The 21,022-nt window shown below is 36.4% G+C and overlaps 2 protein-coding genes across 8 annotated transcripts; one reads left to right on the plus strand and one right to left on the minus strand.

Moving 5' to 3' along the window:
- The first annotated feature begins 520 nt into the window (after positions 1-520).
- On the plus strand, positions 521-1,910 carry LOC115445726 (bolA-like protein DDB_G0274169). Of its 2 annotated transcripts, none has more exons than XM_030172114.2 (3): positions 521-699; positions 1,026-1,228; positions 1,579-1,910. In XM_030172114.2, the coding sequence occupies exons 1-3, from the start codon at positions 651-653 to the stop codon at positions 1,726-1,728; spliced, it is 402 nt and encodes a 133-aa protein (XP_030027974.1). In that variant the 5' UTR covers positions 521-650; the 3' UTR covers positions 1,729-1,910. The 2 variants fall into 2 exon arrangements, with proteins under 2 accessions (XP_030027974.1, XP_030027973.1); XM_030172113.2 differs by having other exon boundaries at positions 559-780.
- Positions 1,911-2,148: 238 nt separating this feature from the next.
- Positions 2,149-20,948, minus strand: LOC115445722 (set1/Ash2 histone methyltransferase complex subunit ASH2). 6 transcript variants are annotated; one of them, XM_030172105.2, is made up of 11 exons: positions 20,646-20,945; positions 20,212-20,390; positions 19,507-19,654; positions 17,699-17,843; positions 16,800-16,851; positions 6,428-6,645; positions 5,745-5,922; positions 4,787-4,943; positions 4,199-4,322; positions 3,611-3,865; positions 2,149-3,087 (listed from the first exon to the last, which is right to left on the minus strand). In XM_030172105.2, exons 1-11 carry the CDS (start codon positions 20,807-20,809, stop codon positions 2,983-2,985), a joined length of 1,725 nt encoding a protein of 574 aa, XP_030027965.2. In that variant the 5' UTR covers positions 20,810-20,945; the 3' UTR covers positions 2,149-2,982. The 6 variants fall into 6 exon arrangements, with proteins under 6 accessions (XP_030027965.2, XP_030027963.1, XP_030027964.1 ...); XM_030172103.2 differs by lacking the exon at positions 16,800-16,851 and having other exon boundaries at positions 17,647-17,843; positions 20,646-20,948; XM_030172104.2 differs by lacking the exons at positions 16,800-16,851; positions 19,507-19,654; positions 20,212-20,390; positions 20,646-20,945 and adding an exon at positions 18,982-19,122 and having other exon boundaries at positions 17,647-17,843.
- Positions 20,949-21,022: the final 74 nt, after the last annotated feature.

The raw sequence follows: 21,022 nt of genomic DNA on the forward strand, positions 1-21,022 counted from the left end.
ATGCGGGTACTTTTCACAGATTTTATCAAAAATAATAATATGGTTTATAATATCTTCCTGATGTTTCGAAACGTTAAGCGTTTATGAAACATGATCACGGTGTAGACTGACGTGTTGGTCATCAATAACTTTAGTGTCGGTGACTATCCCCACGAGTAAAATGATAATTAAGCACCTTTTTTAAATCACAGTACTGCTACAGCTACTCTGTACGGCACAGAAGGGAAATGAAGAAAGAAAGCAAAACGATTTATTATAAGGGATTATACAAAAGAGATATAGAAGGGATATTATAAGGGAGGAAAGTAATAGCTGCCTAGCAGAAAAAATGCATATTAGATAAGAGTTACCTACATAAAATACAAACTATTTCAAATTTTGACTTTATTGGCAATAAAAATAATGATACGTAATAACAAATAATAGTACGTATATAATAAATAAGTTAATTGAGTTGACTATAAATAAAGTTCTTAAATATTGTTATACCATTATTATTCAGATTCACTTTGCAATAACATAACGTTGACGAAAAAAAGGGGAATGTCAGTTTGACATTGACATAAGCCAATAACAAAAAGTGGTATTGTTGATTTAGTTGTTCTATATTTATTTTTGTTAAACAATTATTAAATTCGCTAAACGAACCCATGGTTATTAGCCACGTTACAACGTTTATGTCTTCTTTATTGCGACCAAGTAAGTTTAGTCATAACCTACAAACTTACACATCGAAAAGTTCATTCGTTTTGTTCGCATATTTTTCCGAATTCTTTATTTGTGAGTACCTTGACTTTCATTAGACAATATACATATATCCTTAAAGCCTTTTAATTTAATTTATATAAATAATAGTAATGTTTAGACTTACCCATTTTATAAATCCTTTGAATGGAAGGCTTATAAGTTTTTAACTAGCCTTTATAAAATATTATTTTAACACAGAATAAAAATATTCTGGGCTTAGTTCGACCATTCCTATTCTAAATTCAAACGCAAACAATTTAAACTATGTAATTCCACAGGTCTGACAACATTCCGAAGAGAAATGGCTTCTGCCCCAGGAGTAATTGAAAGTATCATAAGAAACAAACTACAAACCGGACTAGAAGCTAAACATTTGGATGTGATCAATGAATCCTACATGCATAATGTGCCAAAAGGAGCTGAGACACATTTCAAAGTAGTTGTAGTGTCAGATAAGTTTGATGGATTAACTCTGATCAAAGTGAGTATAAAATATTGTATAGTGCCATTTTAATATATAATGATTCAATTTACGTTTAATATATTGAACTTGTTTGAAGGTGAAGAACATTCTTGAAATGTTGCCAAGATTTCTAAACTTAGTGTAGTCATCTAGAACATTTATTTTGATTTAATAAGAAGTCAATTTCAAATCTAATGTAATAGTTTAGTGCTTTGATTTTCGTGGTCGAAATCCTCAATTCCTGTTATCATAAATACCTCCAAATAGAATAAGACATGGACGGTTAAATCCACTACTAAAAGTAAGAAAATTTTTACAATATATATTCAACAAAAATATAAATGAAAAGTTTTTATTGTTTATTTCAGAGGCATCGCTTAGTAAATGATATCCTAAAAGAGGAATTAAAGAGTGGTGTCCATGCACTGTCAATTGAAGCTAAAACTCCAGCCCAATGGGAGGCAAGTGATAAGGTTGTGGAGAGCAGCCCTAACTGCAGAGGTGGCTTTGGAAAATAAATATTATAAATATTAGTTTAGATTACTTTGTTAATTAATTAAAGCTATTGGTTTATAATAGTTTATTTACTCTCTAGCATATTATTAGTTTGATATAAAAGAATTAATATGATAATATAGAAACTGTTCCAAAATTTGAGGTGGTAAATCATAAATTGGCCATTTTTATTTTAGATCTTGAATTGCCAAAGAATCTTATTTGCCTGTGCGATTAATAAAAATTACTAATTTGACAGCTACTACATGCTGCTCTATCAAGATCATTATTGATTTTGATCATTGATGATGAATCAAAACCAAATTTTTTAGCATTCTCACAAACAGTAACTTGCGTTTCATAGGCCTGGTTGAGTATTTTCCAAACTTGCTTAATGTGTTATACGAAATTTAGGATGAGCGTACAGTGTACATAAAAAAATGTTTTCATTACAAAATATTTATTGCTTACATTATGTACTCAATTCACCACATTCAAACAACTTGAGTTGAAAGTGCATCATTTGCTTACATTATTTATATATTTTTATGAGTAACAATATTAATTGTATATTAATTTAGTAGCAATTGAATAATTTTTTTATTTTTACATTTCAATAATTGTTTAATACATTATTATAGAATACTGATAGTACCTTAATTCTGATTTTGCAAAGAGATTCAAACAAAAAGTTTGGCTTACTTTTTACAGCATAACTTAAAATCGAATTAGTTTTATTAGGCTCAGACAGTTGGAAGTATGTCTCATACTGACATTGTGTTATACATTTTTCCAATAAATATAAGATGCATTGTATTCCCGTTTCTATGCCCAGCAAAGTTACCAACAAAATATTCATGACAACTATGTAGCATAAAATTTTTAAGTAGTCACTGTTCTCAATACATAATCATAAGATTTTTAGTTCACAAAATGTTCATGTTATATAATAATTGCGTCAAGTTATAAACAGAAAGAATACTTACAAATGAACTGTAATCATTATCACTAGCATATTTTTTTTAACAATACTATATATATTATATTTAAATACATACATTTCACATAACGGTTAAATACCACTATATTTATCAGAAATTTCATAACTGTTCAATATTTTTAATTGCAGATAGTGCCTATTCCACAATTTATACTCAGTGACTTGTTTTGTCAACTGTACCTCACATTTTATATTAGTAAGTGCAAAATGAACATTTTCAACACAACACAACACTCGTGTCAGTCAGTCACACACCGCACTAGCGGTGTTAGTTGTATCAGAGGTTAAAGTTGTCTAGTCGTAGCTTGCCCTCGTTCTCTGTTAGATAAAGTAAATCTGCCATGGTTTGCTCGCATATCGCTTCCTCTGCCTTTTCTGACATCTGAAAATACAAATTGTGAGTAAACTATTCACTTTAGAGATTATAAATAATGGTCTATTAATTTATGTTAGTCTACTAACAAATATTTTTATTCTATTGCCTTAGCAAGTAAACAAGCAAGCGGTCTGCCTGATGGTTAGCAGTAATCGCTGCGCATTGACTTTCCAGTGCCAGAGGCACAGCCAAGCTATTTTCTACTGGGAAGTGAGCAGTCTTTTTAAGTTTCTCATTTAAAGGACAGGTCATAGCACTTAGGGAACACTAATACAGGAAGTTTATTACGAAGTTTATATTATAATCTAAGATATAACATTATCAGTCTTACTTATTAACTTATTTAGCGTTAAGAGGTGATTAATAATTGCTTAAATAGCTGTCAAAACCATCACCAGTTCCTAGATAAACTTCATTAAGAAGTAAGATGGCGGGTTTTGGCTTACAGCTGATCAAGTAAATTTGTGTTTTAACCAAGCATAGGTTTTCGAAATTTTTATAAGACTGTAAATGTTAGAATTCAACTCACCGGTCTATACTGATATTCAATAGCAGGTGGGTATTTGAAGTTGGGTCCAAAGTTGACGCTGACGGTAACATTCTTATGCAGTGATACGGTGGGGTAGTAACAGCCCTGGTAGATGTCCACGAACGCTTCCCCTTGACACTCGCCGTTCTTGAAGAAGTACATCTTGCTGTTCGGCAGAGGCTTGAGATTGCTCAGAGATTCTTGTATGTTGTCCTTATCTTCGTAGTACAGGTGGCTTTTGAATTTTACGAGGGGCTGTGAAAGATCATTTTTTATGTTTGTATTATTTTGCAGAACTTTATGCTGCTATAGCTTATTTATGATGTATGTAATGGTTTTAGTTTACAGGTGAAAATTCTTTTGCTAAAATGAAGATAAAAACCAAATAAATTTAATAATTAAGTAAATTCTGATATTACTTGAAAAACTTTGCAAATTTGTGAAAGGATATAATGAATAATATTCATGGTTCTAAAGCTGTTGAAATCTAACTTTAGCAGTCCCATACAGAGAGAAACATGTAGAGGAAAACAGAAAAACTCATATAGGGGTAAAACTCAGTAAGTCATTATTTTTTTGGATACTGACCCTGTCTTTGTAAGTGTTGGGCGTGTACTTGGTGTTGACGCTGTTGGGCAGCACCACCAGGAACCCCAGCGTGTCGCCCTCGCCGTACCCCGCGCTGTAGTGCTTCCCGCGGGACTCGTGGAACCTGAGCACATAGGCAGGTATAGTTGAGGGCAAAAGGACGCGACGTATATTAAGACCTTATACAGATATAGCAAAGTGAGTATAAAGATGTGGAAGTATGTGAGTATTATTAATTTTAAATGTGTGTCACACACACACACTCACGCCTTTTATGTCCGAGGGGGCATGCAGAGGCGCAGCATGTGCACCCACTTTTCGACGTGTGTATTCCGTCCCATGATGTGATAAGGATTGAGCCTAGTGTCCTATCAAGCACTAATTCCAGACTCCGGGCTGATACTGAGTCGAAAACCCAGTATTACTCCAACCTTAGCACTGCAGTCATACACTAATAAACTACGCCACCGAGGCAATCGAATTAAATACAATGAAGAGAAGGCAAATGGTCAATATTTGTTGAAGATAATTTTTATCTGGCTCGAAGGACCCAAAACCGGTTCTACCCTCAGTGTGCAACCAACATACCTGGTCCCCTTGCGGCTCCTCCAGGAGTATCCGAACTTGTCGTAGCCGAGCGGCGCCTGCAGGTTGGCGTAGCGCCGCCCCCAGCCCAGGCGCGTGGCGGCGCCCTCCGGCATCTCCTCCACGCTCGCCTCCCAGTACCACGAGCCGCGCGACACGCCTGCAACACACGATAAACTTATCATATAGTTGATCAAAGTTATAGCAAGCCTTACAGTGGTTGACAACCGCGCAACCTCGGACAACTCCCAATGAGTAGGCAATCAATGCAAAACTGAATCTAATATATAAAATTCTCGTGTCACAATGTTTGTCTCCGTACTCCTCCGAAACGGCTTTACCGATTTTAACCAAATTTTGCATGCATATTCAGTAGGTCTGAGAATCGGCTAACATCTATTTTTCATACCCCTAAGTGTTAAGGGTTGTCCACCCTTAACATTTTTTTTATAATTCTATACAAATTTTTATTTTTTTTATTATGTCGCATTAAAAAATACATTCAACCCTAAATTTATACCCTTCTATCACCAACCCCTATTTATTGTAAAAAAAAATGTTAAGGGTAAAGTCCCCCGCTGCATCTGTCTGCCTGAACGTGTTAAACTCAAAAACTACCCAACGTATTAAGATGAAATTTGGTATGGAGTCAGTTTGAGACCCTGGGAAGAACATAGGCTCCCAGGAAACTACTACTTTTATAACGGAAAACTTTAGCCTGAAAAACTTTATAACGCGGGCGGAGCCGCGGGCAAAAGCTAGTTTAACTATAATAATAGACTGGCAATTCATGACGAGTAACCAGGTACTGCAGCTTAATACACACAATTCCGAAAACTTTGAAATAACCGTCCTTAGTTAGGAGAAGATTACGGAAAGTGAGATTTGTACAGACATTGTTTCAGACAGGAGATGACCTTTATGCCTAACACAATAAGTATCTATCCCTCGACAAGCTTACCATGGGTAGCCCGGACCATGCAGTATCCCTTCTCCCCGGTGACGGCGAGCCTGTCCTCCGAGATCTTGAGCTGCGGCGCGCGGTCGTGCAGCGCCAGTAACACGATCCCGGGACACAGCGAGCGGTACAACCAGCCCGGGATCGGCTTGCCACTCCATTCGTTGCTCTCGTCGAACTCCTGGCAGTGTTACACCTTATTATAAACTGCATAACCGCGATTATTATTTAACCAGAACCTTAAAATTCCAGGGATCTTGAGGAGACTATCCGGGGGTGTATAAAATTGATATAAGATTATCTAAAACTAGCTGATTTAGTAAAAAATATAGTAATATGAAATGTAAACATCATGGAATAACCAATATTCCGGTCTAATTATATTTCAAAAACGAATGTCAAAACGTAAATAATTATTACACCAATTTTAAAAGCAAATAAATCATGTACAAGCTAATGCCTAAATCTATATCTTAAAGCACACTGCACCAGGAGATATACACTATATCAACTAATTAACTTAAGCGACATTGTTTTTTCGAAAAATTGTAACTAGGTTAAAAAAAAAAAAAAAAAAACTGCTGATTTTAAATATTTATGAAACTTAATGTCGCGAAAAATGTCGCTTAAGTTAATTAGCCTTTCAACCGTCGATATGCATCAACCAACAAAACAATCACACTAACCTGTCTAAACGGTGCGTGGGGATCAGGTTCAGCCAGTATGTACCGATAGCCGTCCTTGTTGAAGGGGTGCTCAGTGGGGTAGCCGTGCGAGGGTAGTTTCAGCGCGCCCAGGTCGGCGGTGCGTCCCTTCTTTCCCACGGGAGCGCCAGCATCCGCCGCGGCGCCCACCGCCGGCCGGCGTTTGCCCTGACGCCCTTTCACGTTACCCGCTAGTGGAACTGGAAAGATGATTAAATTTGTAGTTGTTTTAAAATTCAACATTATTGATAAGACATTCAAATATTAAAAGAAATGTAGTATATGTAACCTAGAAAATTAAGTAAGGATTGTATTGCTTATTAGTCTTTTAGACTAGATTGTAATTTACTACTAATACCCTAGTTGTTACAACGAAGGAAAAAAAAATATTAATTTTAAAAAAAATTTGCCAATCGAAAAACTCACTAATACCTAAGTAGGTATTACAGCATGAATTTAACGCAAACACAAAGCCACACGTTGCACCAAATTCAAATTGATGAAAACAACGACAACAAACATTAAGATGTACTCGCATATTTCTCTAAATGACTGTTTTGATACAACTTATTATTGAAAGAGTTTTCAGATTCAGTGTAGTAGACTTAGAGATGAGCGCGTTCAAACTTCAGTTTTATTAGTAGGGATACGACTAGATCTGCAAGATTGCCACCTTATGTCAGGCCTCACCTGATGAAATTGGTCAATAGAGCACAGTTTTTATCCAACCAACTGACGTACAAGTGCTAATTACTCTGCGTTGCGTATCTTCGTTTTAAATTTTTAATCTCCAAATTTTTTTGATTTGCATTAAATAATTCAAGTTCTATGTGGCATGGGAAAGATAATCATACATATATACAATATATAATAATATCAGCCCTGTATTATATACTGTCCCACTGTTGGGCACGGGCCTCCTCTACTACTGAGAGGGATTAGACCTTAGTCCACCACGCTGGCCTATTGCGGATTGGTAGACTCACACCCTCGAAATTCCTATAGAGAATTTCTCAGGTATGCAGGTTTCCTCACGATGTTTTCCTTCACAGTTAAAACAAACGATAATTCACAAAGAATACACACATAATTTTTTAGAAAAGTCTGAGGTTTGTGCCTTTGGGATTTGAACCTGCGGACATTCTCGGCAGTCCGTTCCATAACCAACTTGGCTATCGCTGTTGCTATAAATATACAAATAAATAATTGGCTAATGCACTAAAGATGCTATAAACACTAAATCAGTCGCCAAAGTTCATTGTCCGTCATACTCCTATAGCCACAATCCTTATATGGATTATTTTATAGCATGCTGCTGTAAGTAGAAATTATTATAGATTTTAACAGGTTCTCTAAGCTGCATTTCATTTTTATATTAGTAAATTGGTACTATCAAAGTTACAAACGCCAGCTGAAATAATAGTACTGTAGAACAGAAAAGTCTTCAAGATCTTACCAGGACATTTTAGTGAATTAATACTTTAACAAATCAAAGCAATCACTTACTAAACTAGGGGAATAAGAATTACAAAACGCGAATTCTAAAGTAATGGTTGAATCGTAATAAACTGCGGCCTTTTATTTTAAACACATTACTGGAGACTGGACAATGAATGTACAATGTTGGACACAAAACACGTATGTTTTCGGCATTTGGAGTGATTGCCTATAATTACCATATTGGAAATCGTATAAGTCGTACGATTTATATCGTACGATAAAATCGCACCGTAAAATCGCAACTAGTGTAAATCTAATCATTATCGCAGAAATAACACTGTGTAGTTGAAATAATATGAACATCAAACGACCCCATACATCGAACCAAAATAATCCAATAAAAAAAATTTGCCTTATCTATTCTATACTTATAATAAATCTGTAGAGAGGTCAATTCTGTACATGAAATATATTTCCAAAATAACTATCAGGGGGTGATTAGGGATCGATACTGATGCCAAAAATGCAATTAGTAAAATTTTTGTCTGTCTGTCTGTCTGTATAACCGTTATAGAAACAAAAACTACTCGACGGATTTGAACGAAACTTGGTACAATTATTTGTCATACTCCTGTGCTGGTTATAGTATACTTTTCATCACGCTACAATTAATAGGAGCAGAGCAGTGAAGGGAAATGTTGGGAAAACGGGAGAAGTTACTCCATTTTTTAAGCTTCCGTCGCGTGTGCAACCTTCATGGTTAAAGCTACACAGAAATCATGTATGACGGAAATGTTCTTCTTAAAACTATGTAAAAAATATCCCACGACAGCATATGTCTATCTTTTATGGTTGACTCACAATAACACGTGTAACTCCCGATAGCTTAGCAGTTCGAAGCTTTCTCATTATATTTGTCTACTCTTACGTTTATAACACTCTCAGTCATCCCTAATTAAAAAAAGTTAAAATTATTAAATATTCCATAAAAAGAATCATAGAAATCGGTATAGAAACACCAAAGTTATACATGAAATACGCTAATAATAAGCCATCACGCGTGAATACTGAATCATGCTATAAGCTTCCTTCGATTTCACCAGGATCCCATCATCAGACCCTGACAGGACAATCGGACCACCTGCATACCACCATACTTAAAAAAACATCCCGACAAATTGAGCACCTCCTCCATTTTTGAAGTCCGAAATCCACGCCGGCGAAGCTGCGAGCGGAAGCTAGTACTTAATAAACTACAACTACGTGAACCTATTGAAAATTAGTGCCAGGTTTTTCCTTTACACTTTAACACAATAAGGAAAACACTTAAACATATTCTTCACATAGGTATCGCTTGAATCGCACTTAACATAATTACATTATGTATGAATCGACATACCTCTGCCTAAACTACACACAAGTATGAAAGTTATTTCCATTGAATTTATTTATCTTTCGAGAAATTTATACTTCTAATGATACGTTAAATATAACAGTAGTCAGTACATTTGTTCGGACACCGTGTAAATATTAAAGGACGGATTTAGATGGCAAAGGCCTAAAAATAGCTTACATTTACGCCCCTGAGTTTGTCATTTTAGAGTTTCCAAAAATGCCCCAAGGAATCCAAAACCTACTTAGTCCGACTTTCATCTTAATCCCTTTTTTGAACCGTTCTGAGTCTGAAATTTCTTTAAATAATATGGATCTTCAATATTGCTGATTTTTATGTTTCGTTTATATCAGAACCGGGGTTTAAAGTGCGAGGCCACATGCCAATAACTAGCTATCAAAATATTTTGCATTATTGAATATCTTTTATTATAATTTAACGTAAAGCATGGAACATTGCGCCGTGGCCTACGGTTAGAGAATATCAATTGATCGTTAGCATATTCCAACAGGGTCATGTGAGGCGATCGAGGGATTCCGTGCGACTATCATTAGCTTATATCCGCGTGGATAACAAACACCATACGTTTTATATCATAGCAACCAATCAGACTGGCCTGATGAAGAATGGCCTGGCATCCATGTACAGCAGTGTTTAGAGACAAAATAAAATACTACACCAATATTGCAAATTTTATAAGATAAAATCAATCACCAAAATAGTTTGTGATAAACCATGATGTGTGAACCCACATCTTGGATTCTTACTGATCGGACGTATAGCAACAGCAAATCTACACTAGACGAGTTTTCTATAAACAACGGTAAAAGCCCAGTTAACTTAAACTGTACAAAGAGAAATGTTATAAGGGTCCGTAAAATTGCAATATAAATCTTGTGCGAAGGGCGATAGCATAGAAATTCGTGAAATTTATTTATGACTACAATTCGCTCGGGTCTCAGGGGAGGTTGGGATAATACAAGATGGATAAAGGTCACAGGCACTCACTAGATGCAGGCCACTTCTAATAGATAAGTCTGGATATCTTTAGTGGCGGCCTGGATATCTTTATTTGGAACTTCCAAAGGCTGATGGCGAGGATGATGAGACCGTGAATAACATACCTAGAGTCGACTATTTTATCACCGGTGAATTGGTCGATCGTCCTAGATAACCATGTCAGGTGGATACGAACCAATGCCATTTAACCGACATGTAATAACGATTGACCGGGAATCAAGACGTTTTCTTGCGTCGGAAACAAAAACTCAACTAGCCATGGCAGTTGTCAGAGTAAACAGTGTCACTTTGACCGAATCAGTCAAATTAGGTTAAAAAAGCGCGACTCTGAAAATTTTAATGATGATCAATTATGTAAATGAAATGATATGTACGAAACATAATGATCATGGAGTGATAAATTCAAAAGTGCCAATTAATTAGTGAATACGTTTCCTGCTCTTTGAAAGTCATGATCACACCGAAGGATTAGACGACGCATTTACCACGTACCACCAAGCTTATAATATCCTTCTGACGTGATAGAAGATTCTATTGACATATGCGACACAAGCTGATAACTAAGGTGTTTAACGAATGTAAACTAATGTAATCGAAATCAAAGTCACCGCGAATTTATAGAGACGACCCCATCAAACCTAAACAGATAGTATTGAAAATAAAAGCCAGAACTTCACGGTTCACAGCCCAACGATGTCCCCACTGAGGCTCCATGCTTACCCTTCCATAATACGACGTAGTTTACGTATCGCGTTACACCGAGCCGCTCTACCGGATGTTTGACTTATCTTCCGCGATTGTGGCGTCCTTTTATATAAAACTACTGGCGTACGGTGATGTAAATAAAATGTTACTTATTATGGTTAAATTATAATCTAAATATCTTTCTATTTAGAACGACTTTAACGATAAAAATGAAGCGAAGTAAAAAATAAGACTACAGATGCGTTTGTGGTTATTTGAAGAATCACCATACAATTATAGCTTTTAAAGCGTATTTAACTATTTAAATATATTTTCTAACTTCTAAGTACTTGAGGACATAGGAATCCTTGACCTAAAACTAGTAAAGGTGACGTCATGATAAGCTTGATCGATGTTATATTAAATTAATAAAATTATGATAGAGACGGACTTAACTTCCACAAAACTGAAGAAGCAACTAGACAGGCGGGCATAACAGTAACGACCATTCAATTAATCCTCGCTACTCAAACAGTAGCGTTTGCCAAGTGCAATAGTCAGTATAAAATGTACACAACGTTAAAAAATGCATCATCACACCTCTGCCCGATGTGGAACAATTCGCAAACGGAATTTTTAGCGCAATGTTTATTTATAGACGTTTGTTATCGCTTATGTTGAGGAAATTAACGTTTCGCACATAAAAATATAACACTTCATGCTATCTCAATTATTGTTATACTAACCAACTATTTCATTATATCGATATGAGACATTAAAGCCTGTTTAATAAGAACAAAAAAGTAGGGCAACGTTCAATGAGTGACGTCACAACACAAATACAATACTAGCTATTACAAAGCGACATATTAGCACAGGAAATAATTATACATTGCAAAGGATGTGAACGTAAATGGGCAAGCGGAGAACGAAGCTACAAACTTACTATGGTTATTATCCATGTCGTAAACGCCGAAACACGAATGACCGACGTCTCCTAAGCAAGTGGTGATAAGATACTACGTATCGCGAGCGCACCCATCACCAAATCAAACGTAAACAAAAAAAAATGCGCATACCGATTACCTCTAACCGAATACACAGAAACAATATAAAATTGTACATGGAAAAAAATCTTACCAGCCATAAGTTCAAGGTGATGCCGTTGTGAACTATTTAAATCTAAAATCAATAGAGAAATCGCAGCGCTAACGCGACGCGATGTAGTGTTATCGTCAAATACGTGTAAACATGAGTACGGATCGCAGTGTGCGTGCGTGTGTGCGCGTGTGCCGCGCGCCGGTGTGCGAGCATCCAACACAGATGCAAGGGAACAATGTCATTACGTTAGTGTCTTGGTCTAGAGTTTACGTGCAGCGCGCCACGATTTTTCAGCCTGGCCGCGTGCCAATTACATACAGCGATGGTGCTTGGTCAAGTTTATGTTTCAAGCTTCAGGTCGACAGTTCGTGGCGTTTTATAGACCTTATGAACATTGCTCTCTATAATTTCTATATTGAAATAAAAATTACGCATAATGTCTGAAACAGAGTCCGTCAATCGTAATGTATAAGTGCGATGCAAATGGACGGTAATAAGTCGTGTACTAGATTATGTGGAGTGCACATTATGAACACATAAATCTTAATAAACAGCGCTGTAATACCACACTGTTCTTACTATGATGGATGACGTCACGCATGATAACAAACATGTAGTGACGTCACGCATAGAATACTGTTTTCGTGTAATAAGCTTGTTTGATGAAGATTAAGACTTGCAAGGAATCCTTTACAATAAATCTTAATTGAGTAGCTCTATGTATGTTTATGTTTGTGGCGTTGTTGTAAAGGTCTGTGTAAATTGAAGCAAATTTTCCTAGCGATTTATTTCATGTCTTCGTTTGGCAATAGGTGAATATTGGTAATATCAATTTATTTCGTATATAAGGTAACAAAATGGTTTTAGAATTGCATGTAACATCTCAAATTAATTAAAAAATATATAATCAAAAATCACAATGGAAACATGCTGAGAAGGAACGAACTAGCATACCTACTATTAAATTATTTGTTATTTGCGTTTAGTTAATACATTGATTGCAGATTATATAGGTCTTGACATGTCATAAGACCCCACAGTCCCCGATGACTCGATTTTCAGCGTCGAGTCCACATGCCGTTTTTATCGTTCATACATAAATTTACTTATTTTTTAATATCGTTATCCTCGAAAATATTGAAAGGTTATTTCCAACAGGCCGGCTTAACTGTATCGACTGGTGAGTATATTATCATTAGTACTCTCGTTAGTACGCATTCTATACGCTTGTCGCTTACCGTCAGGTGCTCGGGGTCACTTTGCCATGCAAGTTAATGAATTGCCAGTAGTTAGACACATCAATAATTTTTCAATCATAATTTATAATATGATTTTTTTTTATTTTATTTTATTTATTCATTTACTATGTTACACCAACGACACGTACAATTAAACGATATTTAAATATATGGCAATTTTCACAATATGAAACATCTTTACAGATGTATACAATATTTAAAAGTTTCAGGGCGAGAATAAGAAAAATTATATACATGTTCTAAAATTCTAAATATGGTGGTAGGCTCGTCCTATATCAAATTATGGGGCAGATGTAAACTCGACTATTGCACCTTGCACGTTTAAGATAAAATGGGTAATGTGATTACAGTGATTGGAAAAATCCAAAAACCAATAGATATAAAAAAGTCCATTGCTTTCAAACTGCACGCGACTTTTCAATGTCGTATGAACACGACTCTATATTTTATTGGATGGAAGTTGGCGCGCGAATCACGTACCACGACTTCCAACTTACTAACGAATTTGTCATAAACAGAATTAGAATATTTTAAAATTTTGACTAACAATGAATTTGAAAAAAGTAATGTATTTGTATACCTATGGGTTCATTTCACTGTGTACTACACTCCATATATCCTATACGAGGTAACGAATAATGGGAGCATATTTCAACGAGACCTATGAGGGCTAGATTCCGTTGCCTACGAGTTTGTGTATATTTTTAACTAGCTTTTGCCCGCGGCTCCGCCCGCGTTATAAAGTTTTTCAGGCTAAAGTTTTCCGTTATAAATGTAGTAGTTTCCCGGGAGCCTATGTACTTCCCAGGGTCTCAAACTGTCTCCATACCAAATTTCATCTTAATACGTTGGGTTGTTTTGAGTTTAACACGTTCAGACAGACAGATGCAGCGGGGGACTTTGTTTTATAATATATTTTTTAGAACTTTTAAAGTGGAACAATCCCGTCTTACATCATTGTTGCATAACTTTAACCGTTTACGCAGCGCAGGCAACGGAAGCTCTCAAAACTTATAATTTTCCCCGTTTTTGCAACATGTTTCATTACTGCTCCGCTCCTATTGGTCATAGCGTGATGATATATAGCTTATAGCGGTCCACAAATAAAGGGCTATCCAACACAAAACGAATTTTTCAGTTGAAACCGGTAGTTCCTGAGATTAGCCATTACTGCTCCGCTCCTATTGGTCATAGCGTGATAATATATGACTTTGAGCACTCCACAAACAAAGGACTATTCAACCCAAAAAGAATTTTTCAGTTCGAATCGGTAGTTCCTGAGATTAGCCATTACTGCTCCGCTCCTATTGAATATAGCGTGATGATATATAGCCTATAGCACTCAACGAACAAAGGGCTATCCAACGCAAAAAGATTTTTTCAGTTTGGACCGGTAGTTCCTGAGATTAGCCATTACTGCTCCGCTCCTATTGGGTATAGCGTGATGATATATAGCCTATAGCACTCCACGAACAAAGAGCTATCCAACGCAAAAAGATTTTTTCAGTTTGGACCGGTAGTTCCTGAGATTAGCCATTACTGCTCCGCTCCTATTGGGTATAGCGTGATGATATATAGCCTATAGCACTCCACGAACAAAGGGCTATCCAACGCAAAAAGAATTTTTCGGTTTGGACCGGTAGTTCCTGAGATTAGCGCGTTCAAACAAACAAACAAACAAACTTCAGCTTTATATAATAGTATAGATATAGATTTCAAACAAAATATGACTTTCTTGTCCAGAATTGGAACATGTGTCCAACATCACGACAATCTCCCATCTCCTCATCATAAAACCAATACCTCAATCCGCTCCTTGACCGTGAAAGCTGCAAATCTTTTGAAACAAGATAAACGGGCCGCGATAAAAAAAACTAATTTATTTCAATAGAAATGTTTTATAGCTCGGACTCGTGGAAGCATTCTTCCCATCCCTTCGACGATAAAAAGGGAGAACTAATTGATGACAGTGGCCGTGGCCAAGATGTCTTTCAACAATCGTTAACGCTAAAATTATGTATGGGAATGACATATCGTAGCGATAGACTTATCGATTATACATTTTTTTTATTAGCGTTAACAATTGTGGGAAGGCATCTTGGCTCCCTGTGTATTGAATTTAAGTGAGTAAGGCAGTTTGTCGTAAACGCTAAACCAAATCAATAATCATCCGTAACATATAAATTACTAGGGACCCGCCCCGGCTTCGCACGGGTGCAATATTTCTCCACTATTTAATGGATGTTATTATGCATATAAACCTTCCTCTTGAATCACTCTGTCTATTAAAAAAAACCGCATCAAAATCCGTTGCGTAGTTTTAAAGATTTAAGCATACAAAGGTAGGGACAGAGAAAGCGACTTTGTTTTATACTATGTAGTGATGATGATTATATCGATTATAACCATATAACGTAATATTATAAAAAATAAAAATTTGAGTTTATTTGTAGGTTTGTAGGGGTGCTATTCTCTAAAAGTACTGAACCGATTTTGAATATTATTTTACTAATAAAAAGCTACATTACTCCCGAGCGCTAGAGTTTTATCCCGGGAAAATATAAAGCAGGAGTTATCCCGGAAAAAGTATTCAACCCGAGTGGAAATGCGCGCAAAATTTAATAACACATAAAATTATTTTATGGTTTCTTTATTACCTCATAAAAATAAAAATAAATATATTAAACATAATAACATGTGGTACCCGGACTTTTTAGAGTGGAATAAGAGCAGGTTGAATATGCCAAAGTTAACTATAATATATTTTTTATAATACCAGCACTTACCATGTTAGCTCACACAGAGACTACAATAATGTTTTATAGACAATCAGCTGACCATTTCAATAAAATCAAAGACCACAATCAAACTTATAATCTTGAATGCCAGTAATCACATTTTTGGTGTTACAAAAAAAATGCAGTTGAATTGAGAACATCTTCCTGTTTTTTAAGTCGGTTAATAATAATAAATAATAATATCAGCCCTGTATTATATACTTGCCCACTGCTGAGCACGGGCCTCCTCTACTACTGAGAGGGATTAGGCCTTAGTCCACCACGCTGGCCTAGTGCGGGTTGGTAGACTTCACACACCTTCGAAATTCCGCTAGAGGAACTTCTCAGATGTGCAGGTTTCCTCACGATGTTTTCCTTCACCGTTAAAGCGAACGATAAATTCACAAAGAATACACACATGATTTTTTTACACAAGTCAGAGGTGTGTGCCCTTGGGATTTGAACCTGCGGACATTCGTCTCGGCAGACCGTTCCATACCCAACTAGGCTATCGTCGCTGAGTCGGTTAATAAGTTGACATTATTCAAAATGCGTATATCAAATAGAAACAAAAAATGACAGCCTGTCGTCGATTGTCACAGCTTCATAATTTACTTCAATGCTATGCCCTCCAGAAGAATTAGCGCCTGTTTTTAATAATTAGCCTCGAAATAACTTACTGGTCGCGATGCCCATGTCGGTGACCTTCAGCTGGCCTTGCTTGATCATGGCCTCATAGTTGGGCTTTATGAGGGTGAGCTCCACGTTATAGAGGCCGAAAAGAGGCCATTGCAAGCGATCTACACGAATGAAACTTGTCTTTGATAATAAGGCTGAAAATAAACTCACTGGTCGCGATGCCCATGTCGGTGACCTTCAGCTGGCCCTGCTTGATCATGGCCTCATAGTTGGGCTTTATGAGGGTGAGCTCCACGTTATAGAGGCCGAAAAGAGGCCATTGCAAGCGATCTACACGAATGAAACTTGTCTTTGATAATAAGGCTGAAAATAAACTCACTGGTCGCGATGCCCATGTCGGTGACCTTCAGCTGGCCCTGCTTGATCATGGCCTCATAGTTGGGCTTTATGAGGGTGAGCTCCACGTTATAGAGGCCGAAAAGAGGCCATTGCAAGCGATCTACACGAATGAAACTTGTCTTTGATACTAAGGCTGAAAATAAACTCACTGGTCGCGATGCCCATGTCGGTGACCTTCAGCTGGCCCTGCTTGATCATGGCCTCATAGTTGGGCTTTATGAGGGTGAGCTCCACGTTATAGAGGCCGAAAAGAGGCCATTGCAAGCGATCTACACGAATGAAACTTGTCTTTGATACTAAGGCTAAAAATAAACTCACTGGTCGCGATGCCCATGTCGGTGACCTTCAGCTGGCCCTGCTTGATCATGGCCTCATAGTTGGGCTTTATGAGGGTGAGCTCCACGTTGTAGAGGCCAAAAAAAGGCGGCGCAATACGTTCTACATGAATGAAACTTAAGTCTTTAATAATAAGGCTGAAAATAAACTCACTGGTCGCGATGCCCATGTCGGTGACCTTCAACTGGCCCTGCTTGATCATAGCTTCGTAGTTGGGCTTGATGGAGGTGAGCTCCATATTGTAGAGGCCGAACATAGGCCCCTGCGATGCGTCCTCTTCGTAAGTGAAGAGTACTTCGATGTCTTTTATTAACGCGCGCTGGACCGTCGCGTACCAAGACAGAGTTACCCTGATGAGAAAGATTTTAGTATTGAATTTAAAATACAAATTACAGAGGGCCATTGTTTTTACTTCTTTGAATGACGAGGAGCTTGCCGTCCGCCTGATGGTAAGCGATACGTCCGCCCATAAACATTAGAAACACCATCCAACACCTTGAATTATAAAGTATTGTTTGGTATTCCACTGCGCTCGCCATCCTGAGACATGAGAAGTTAAATCTTATTATGTCCAGTTACAGTGACTACAATGTCCTTCAAACTGAAACACAACAGTGACTACACACTGCTGCTTGGCGGCAGAAATAGACATTGCGGTGGTGACAGGCGAACCCTCATATATGAGGGACCTACCAGTATTTGATTAAATTGATGCTATGGGTGTTGCTAACACTAATTTGCACGAATGGTTTGAATTGATAACTTAGTTGAACCCAGCCCGACACTCTCCCACTAGCATTAGGCAATCCACAAGTGAACCCCACGTGACGAATATGTCCTCTTTACCAAATTCTTAATCTCTACAGCTCCTTAAGCAGTACAGGTGTTTATTATTGGCCTCGTCGACTAAGGCCACCATTGGTTCATGACTATGGTGTTAAACTTCAAGTAAGCCTGGCTCATTTGCCTCCTGCCGCCCATAAAAGTTTCACTATTCCATGAATTTTGATATCACCGACATCCTTGCCCTTACACATTTACCAAGTCAGGACAGACAATATAATATTTACCAATAACTTACAATATCTATCGTCTTATAAAGTTTTTTTTAAGCCGTAATGAAAGTCAGAAAGATAGAAAATGGGAAATATATGTACATATTTTTTATTAGCAGAAAACTGTCGTAGGGCTCGCATGTTGAACCACTAGTATGAATTGAGTCCTAGTTGTCTAGGTTTTATTGTGGAATTACGATTTTACAATTACCTCTAGATGAGCACTTACTCGTAAACTCTGTCTGGTTCAAAGATCTGACCAAAAATGTCTGACCAATTAATGTTTTCGAATCCAAAAATCTTTGAACTAACCAAATTGGTAGATGATTCCAATGGTCTACAGTAGCATCCCACGCAAGTACCAATACATAAGAATAAGATAAAGAAAGTACCAATGATAAAAAAGAAATACTTATCACAATTTTATACTTACAGTTCCAAAAAAATCTTATAGGTTAAATTTTCTATTGTAAAAATTTAAAACAATCACTTATTCAGTTGACAGTTTTTTTTTCTCCATGGTTATTACCAAAAAGATCTAATATATTTCAAGATGAAGACATAAGACAATCAAATCTGTGAAAGGTAAAGGCGAATTTACAACAAAGTTCCTGTCACAAATTTTTATTTTGTGTATTTAATTTAGTAATGCAATGTCAAACTGAACATATTTATACCATGCATATTGTCAGACATTCTAATGAAATGTCTTGTTATGACATAACAATTATAGTGTTTGCAAGTTAATAGAACTGGCAAGTCGCACTATACTCAATTTTAATGTAATTTTCAATTCGATGAAGTATGGAAACCTCTGTAGGAACCTATGTATTAAAAAATGCAATGGGATTTTTTTAATGTCCTCAACAAAATTAATAAAATAGAGAGATAAGGAGGAGATGGCAATATATTGTTCCCAGTTTGACAAACCCATTCATTAATTAAAAAAAGAGTATACCTTCTGGGCATGGTGGTCATGGCTTCCCAGTATTGGTCTATGTAAGGAATGATGTCCCGATCCTTACTGAAGAGGAGCTTGTTGCTGCCATCTTTGACACTCTCCTGTCTCAGGTTAGCTATAGCTGTCAGGCACATCTGAGGGAATGCTGCAACAAATGATGGTAAGTTATGAGTTTTTTTTATTTGAGTAATGTTACATCTTATTTTACTAATATTATGTAAGCAAAAAATTATTAAAATCTTTGGATGTTTGTTTTAAGTAAACGCAGAACAGCTAAACAAGTTTAATTAAATTTGGCATATGGCTAAACCAAGAACTGGACTAACATATAGTTAGGGAGAATTAAAAAAAGGGGAAAAATCTTTTCTCACTCACTAAGCTACCAAGTATTAAAATAAAGCTATATTTTATCCAAATATTAGGTCCTGTTAATTTAATCTGCCAATAATAGGTACATTATATCTGATGGACAATGCGGTTCAAATACAGTATTATTCATCAATAAAACACATTGCATCCTTTAATGAATAATGTGTTGTGTTTAATGTGTGCATTGGCTGACCCCAGCCTTTGTCATACTACTATAAAAAAATATTGAAGATATTCACTATAAGTATTATAAATAATTCTATTGATTTAATTGGCATCCAAAACATCACCTACAATACCTTATGGGTATAAAAACGATTTATAGAGACTTACGAGCTTGATTCTTCTTAAACGTCTCCAAACCAGTTGGTGAGCAGTTTTTACAAATAAATAAATAATTGGTCATAAATGGAACCAGTTTTCCCAATTGGTACCCTATACAGGATTCATGGAACCATCTGTTGCAAGAGGCGCACAGTAATTCTGCTATGTTGAGGTTGCGATCTTTGCCACTGTAAAAAGAAAAAAAACTGGTTTCAATAATATAAGAAAATAATATATTTGCGTTAAACACAATATAGCAAAAATAACACCAGTAACTGCAAAGATTCTTATCTTAGTATCCAGGAAAAAAACATTAAATTTCCACGTTAGTTGCTTAATTAGGACAATTTGGCGCTAAAATAACAAGATAAATAGGTTAGGACAAAATTAAAACCAATTTAAATTTAGAAACAAAAAGAAAAATAAGTTGTCAATGTGCGTACCAGTAACAAGTTCCTTGAGATTCACCAGAATTTTTGTTTATTTTGTTTTTCTCGGCGTTATCAGCCGGCTTTTGACATTCCATTTGGGAGTTGTTAGGGCCGACATCTGCCTCGCTTGGTTTCTTCATATCAGAATTAGAAGACATATTGATTGAATATTTCATTAATTTAACACTACATTTAATCAGATCCACAAGTACTCATTTGATAAATTTGTAAAGATATCAATGAGACACAAAATAAATAAATAAGATACGAAAGTTCAAAGCGGACACAATGCAAAGTACATGCATTGTATGAAAAATATTAGACTTTTTTAATGTAATTTATAGTTGAGCTTTTATCCCTTTCAAGCCAACAACGTTTGCATATAGGCG

Source organism: Manduca sexta, chromosome 20 (assembly GCF_014839805.1).
Source record: "Manduca sexta isolate Smith_Timp_Sample1 chromosome 20, JHU_Msex_v1.0, whole genome shotgun sequence".
Classification (NCBI taxonomy): domain Eukaryota; kingdom Metazoa; phylum Arthropoda; class Insecta; order Lepidoptera; family Sphingidae; genus Manduca; species Manduca sexta.